Source organism: Leptonychotes weddellii, chromosome 1 (assembly GCF_054177405.1).
Source record: "Leptonychotes weddellii isolate Sample4059 chromosome 1, ASM5417740v2, whole genome shotgun sequence".
NCBI classification, from domain to species: Eukaryota; Metazoa; Chordata; class Mammalia; order Carnivora; family Phocidae; genus Leptonychotes; species Leptonychotes weddellii.
The window spans coordinates 95,277,591-95,283,590 of NC_138369.1; the positions used below are offsets into that span (position 1 = coordinate 95,277,591).

The 6,000-nt window shown below is 47.9% G+C and overlaps 1 protein-coding gene across 4 annotated transcripts in view; it reads right to left on the minus strand.

The window, feature by feature from the left end:
- Positions 1 to 6,000, minus strand: part of PLCH1 (phospholipase C eta 1) — a 176,563-nt gene that overhangs the window by 26,003 nt on the left and 144,560 nt on the right. For all 4 annotated transcript variants that reach the window (XM_081828263.1, XM_081828272.1, XM_031023766.2 and 1 more), the window contains one exon: positions 2,162 to 2,323. In XM_081828263.1, coding sequence (XP_081684389.1) covers positions 2,162 to 2,323 — 162 coding nt within the window. The remainder of the gene's footprint in view (positions 1 to 2,161; positions 2,324 to 6,000) is intronic.

Consider the following 6,000-nt stretch of genomic DNA (forward strand, 5'->3'; position numbering starts at 1 on the left):
CCCAGATTAACCAAGGAGAGTTCACGAAGAATGAGAAGCAGAAATCAAGGTGAGCTAACCGAATGAGCTAACCAATTTTACAGACATTTGTGTGGTTAAAACTAAGTGGCTGGAAGGGGAGGGTGAAGGGGAAGAAGTTATTGCTATTTATAGAAACTTTTAAGAAAATTCAGAATCATAGGATCAACGGTAAGGGCGGTAATACTGTAATTTACATTTCAGTGGCCTCGCCAGTATTCCATTCTGCCTAACATGCAGCGTCCGAGGGGCTGACCATGGCACCACCTCCAGCGGTAAGTTCCCTGGCATTCACAAGCCAATATTATCCTACATCCTTGGGAAGTTATCGTTCCAGGCAGGACATGTACTCAGGGCCACAGTGATTAGGTGAGGGGTGGGTATATGAGCTAAGTTGCCCAACCAGAGCTCAGCACAAACTCTAGGGAGTAACCACCAATGCTGAGTCGTCACTTAGATTCAAGCATGGTCACCCCATATGATCCTCCCTCTGCCTGGGGACCCCTGAGTCCCGGAGGGCAGGCGGCAGTAGCAGGGAAATCTGCTGTTAGCGGAGCCAGTGACCCCAAGGGTCTCCTCTAGGCCACAGTAAGTGCCCTCAATGCCCCGCAATGATAATACCAATAAACCCACCCTTCTTTTTCCTTGTCCACTTCTGACATTTCTATTAGAAAACAGAGTTAAAATCTCAGCTGGAGCCCAAACCATTCATTCCTTCAGCAACTTCATATAACAAGTCAGAAAAATAATGGTTATTAAGACTGGCATGGTTTTGTCTTCAAGGAATCTATAATCGAGTTGAGAAGATAGATATTGAGCAAATAACTGCATATGTGTTAAAACAAAAAAAACCAGGGGCGCCTGGGTGGCTCAGTTGGTTAAGCGACTGCCTTCGGCTCAGGTCCATGATCCTGGAGTCCCAGGATCGAGTCCTGCATCGGGCTCCCTGCTCGGCGGGGAGTCTGCTTCTCCCTCTGACCCTCCCCCCTCTCATGTGCTCTCTCTCATTCTCTCTCTCTCAAATAAATAAATAAAATCTTTAAAAAAAAACCTTCAGAAAAGAGAAGCTGTAACAGGCTACCATGGACAATATAAAGGGGATAACTAACCTAATCCCAGGCCAAGGCAGGACTCATCTGGGGCATCACAGTGAAGCTGGAATTTAAAAGACTAGGTAGGAGTTAGCAAGAGCAGAGGCAGGAATGGAGTGTTCCGGGCAGAGAGAAAAGAACGTGAGGAAGACCATGACATGCAAACAGTTGTGACTGGTGGGACAATTGTGGGAAGCACTGTGACAGGGAAAATGAGAAGATCTGAGAGGTAGATAAGGATGCAACGACACAGGTCCTTGAAAGCCTGGTTAAAGAGTTTGTAATTTATCCCAATCATAACGAGAAGCCACTGGAGAATTTTGAACAGCAGAGTGAGTGACATGATCAGATTTCCATTTTTATTTATTTATTTTTTCTTTTAAAGATTTTATTTATTTATTCATGAGAGATAGAGAGAAAGAGAGAGAGAGGCAGAGGGAGAAGCCGGCTCCCCGCGGAGCAGGGAGCCCGATGTGGGGCTCAATCCCAGGACCCCGGGATCATGACCTGAGCCGAAGGCAGACGCTTAACCGACTGAGCCACCCAGGCATCCCAGATTTCCATTTTTAAAACATCATGCGAATTTCAGAGTGGAGATCAGATTGAAGGAGGGCAAGAAAGGTCCAGGTGACAGCTGACATTGGCCTAGATGAGGACTCAGCCACGGACACGAGAAGCGGACAGATGGAAGACGCGCTCGGGAGGTCCAGTCAATGCAGCATGGAGGACGACCGGCCGGGGAGAGGTGGGGGTTGCCGCACACGGTGGGCTCGAGCCTTTTCCCTCAGCTGAGCAGGCATGGGGAAGATGAGCCCAGGGCCACTGTGCTTTGTCCTGAGGGTCCCAGTGAAGCAGAATTTGAGTTACCCCTGCCCATCCACTTTTAACAATTTCTCACATCATTTCGCAATAGGAGATTTTCAATTCTCGAGCAATATGAGGAGAGAAACGGAAGAAGCTGGAGAATTTCACAAATGACAAATGATCAAAAACAGAATATGAGGTCCCTTCTTTTTCCTATCGAAGGTCAAGTACAAGAGGGAATTGTGTACCTGTTTCAGGTGTGCATTTAAGCCTTCATGCGTGGCCTTGAGTAGAGCCCTCACCGTGAAACTATCAGGATCTTCTTTGTCTCGAATTTGAGATTCTTTTAACAGTGACTCCAGTTTTTTCCGTATGAAAGATTCCACCTGATGCTCAGTGGTCCCATTATTCTGCAAAGAATTAAGCAATGGAAATTATTTCCCTTAAGAAACACGGAATGAGAACACAACCCTCATTCAAGCCAACATTGCTTCTATAATTCGATTACCTTTCAATTACCTGAAGAAGTTAAGCACATTATACCATTTTAGTCTCCCCCCACACACACACTGATCCCCCCAAATAATGATTACTCTGACTATATCCAACCCTCGAGAACCTTACAAGGTCTTAACATTTTCATTTCAGAGATGTAGAATCTGATGTTCAGAGAAATTAAGTTGCTCAGGGTTACAAAGCTAGTAAGTACCTGAGGCAGAATTCAAACTTAGGGCCCCTAAATCCTTCCCACCATGCTACGTTGCACTTGCAATAGAGGGAAGGTGAAGGGGAGTTTTTGTAAACTAAGTTTTCTATATCTACATAGGTAAATTGAGCAAAAAATATGCTATTTAAAAAAATCACTTCCTTCACTGAGGGGAAAAGAATGCTATGAAAATCTCTGGAATTGAGGATTATTCTGAGATAAAATTTCTTCCTACCTCTGATCCCAATGTATAACTAAAGGGAACTCACTACTGACCTGTGCCATGATTCATCATTAAAATTACTTTAAGAGCACAAGTAACTTCAAAGGTTTTGGATAATAAAGCTATGCTTGTGTCCAGATGACAAACTGAGGCAATTTTTAGGTGATCCAGGGACACAGATTTCCTTGAAGTCTTTCTTAGCATGGCTTTTGGGCCACCCTGCTCTGCCTGACCCCAGCGGCCCCGGGCTCCTTAGCTCCTTTCACGTCTCCCTAGATCCAGCACCCATCCTTAATTCTTCAGCCACCTGCTGAAGGCCAGCCCAGCCACAGGGCAAGAAAGTGGTCCTCCTCCATGAGGACAATGCCTACATTCCTCACCAAAAGTTTAAGGCCTGTTTTCTACTGGCACATTTGTTACTGAGAGGTCATTATATGTAAACCCTGTAGAACCAGGCAGTTTTCTAGTAACGTCTTCTATTTTCACAGAATCTGGTAAGAGAGACGCCACATAAATGCCCTATGGGAAATTTGGGGGAACTAAGCCTACATCAGAATAGGTAGCTGACTTTCCCGGTATTAAAATCACATGCATGAATGTCTTTAATATATCCAGTTAACAAGGCACCTCGCTTCAGTGCTGGCCCTCAGGTCCTGTAGGAGATGCAAAGATGGGAAAGAGCTCATGTGCGGGGACAGCACAGACCCTAGAGAGGCCTACAGAAGCGAAGCGCGGACGGCCAGTGCAACAGCAGTTCTGAGGAACGCGGCACTCCCACCCCAGGGACCAAGAAGTCCCCCAAGAAGAGGGGGAAGGGCCTGGGGTCTCTGCAACAGCGATGGAGAGCTCCCTGTCATCCATAGCTCCGGCAGGCGTTTCCTAGGGCACAAGTTCATGGAGGAGGGGCCTGGCCGAGAAAGCTGGAAATGTATCTTAGGGCCAGATGGCAGAGGTACTTGCAGGCAAGAGGTGGGGAGCTGCTGAGAGCCTCCGGGTAGCTAAGTGTCTGAGTAGTATTCTAGAAATCATAGTAACCTGGCAGCCTGTGCGGAAAGAGGACAGGGGCCTAGAGAGGAAAAGCCAGACACCCTGGTTCCCTCTACCAGCGCGAAGAGCTTAGGCCAGTGTGCTGGGGAGGGATTTAACAAAGAGGAGAGCTGGAGAGCAAACTTCATTTCGCACACAACAAACCCACGGAGCTGCCTGCTCTACTCCGGGTGAGAAACATGACTAAAGCCCAACCCCATTGCCTCGGTGTCACGGAGAAGACAGACACCTGAACGGCTGATGACACAAGCAGGTGCAAGTGACAGAAGTCAGGGGGATCACGGGAAGACACAGGAGGGGCACCTCCCCCAGGCTTGGGAAGGTGGGAAAGACCTCCAAGAACAGAGGAAACCTGAGCCAAGCTTTGGAAGATGAGTGTATTCATTTCCCGTGGCTGCTGTAACAAGTTACCACAAATCTGGTAGCTTACAACAACAGAAATGTATTCTCTTGCAGTCCTAGGGGCCGGAAGTATGAAATCAACATGTCAGCAGAGCTAGACTCCCTCCTGTAGAAAAAGATCCTCCCCTTGCTTCTTCCAGTTTATGGTGCCTCCTAGTGTTCCTTGGCTTGTCAGCATAACTCCAGTCTCTGCCTCTGTAGTCACGTGGCCTTCTTCCATGTGTCCCCGGCTTCTGCTGTGTCTCCTCTTCTTATGAGGACACTCGTCATTGGATTTTTAAGGCCCACCTGGTTAATCCAGGATGATCTCGTCTCCACAGCCCTAACTTAATAACATCTACAGAGACTCCTTTTCCAAATTAGGTCGCATTCCTAGGTACCGGGGGTAGGGCCTGAACATACCTTTTGGTGGCCCCACATCAACCTCCTACAATGAGTGAGTTGTTAATATGGCAGAGAGTAGAGGGACAGCATTCCAACATGAGTGAAAGTGTGGAGAAAACAAACAGTATCAGTAAGAACCAGTAACCATACGAACGTGGAGAAAAAAGCACAGGGAAATATAAAAAAAGCAACCAAGACTGTATATCGTGCTAAGGTTCACAAAGTACAGTCATATAATGATACTTCATTTGAGCTGCCCAATACCTTTGAAGGCAGCCACTAGGGTTAGCCAAATATAGTCATGATATAGAGGCAAAAAGATTCAAAACTTGTCCAAACGCACATGCCTAGGAAGTGGCCGCATAGGGACTTGAATCTAGGACTTCTGATTCAAAATTCTGTGTCTATTTCATCATATAATGCTGCAGCCATCCCTCTACTACGGTTACAGAAACAGATAAATTCTTGAGTCAAAATAATCACGAGCAGGCTTATGTTTTGACAACCTATAGGACATCTGGGAAATACGTCCCCACAATCCCTCTGTGGGAAAGTGCAGGTTTCACTTAAGTTCAGAAGGAAGAGAACTCCAGGGGTCCAACTCCCAGCACATTGGATCCAGTGACCCAGAGCCTGGCAGGGGGCACGTCTGCTGGGAGACCCCAAAAGAGAAGGCATGTGAGAGCACCCAGCATGCCCAGGTCACAGAAGGCCCCAGACAAACCTCAGTTCCCTTCCCTGGCTCGGGGCCGCACAAGTCAGAGACGGGGAGGAGATGAACTGTGGCCGCTATGCCCAGACACTGTCACAGGCAGCAAAGCAAGGCTGCACACACAAAGCCCGGCCAGCCGGTGCTGGAAATAATGGAGGCTTAACACAAAGGCTCTAATTATTCACTTCACATCCTCCAAACCCTGGGAGTTGCCGAAGGAATGATAGTACTGCCTGTTGATCCTTCTCTGTGATTTACAGCACGAGAAAATTAGCAGCCGTGGAGAACAAATACATGTGGGGCTGAGGTTTCATTAATATGTTATCATTCGGTCCTGGAACCCAGGAGCACTGCTGAAAGAAAGCTGAGACAGACACTTAGCCCTGCGGCCTGTCAGCTAGTGTGCAGCCGCAGCTGGGACCACAGCGGAAAGCCATATGCATCTTGCTCTTTTGTTCCCTGAGCCAGCGGCGGAGGAAGGATGTTGTAGCTGGACGGGGCAGAGGGGGGGCAGTGGAGGAAGGATGTTACAGCTGGGGGAGGGCATGGAGGAAGGATGTTGCAGCTGGAGGGGGAGAGGGGGGCGGTGGAGGAAGGATGTTGCAGCTGGGGG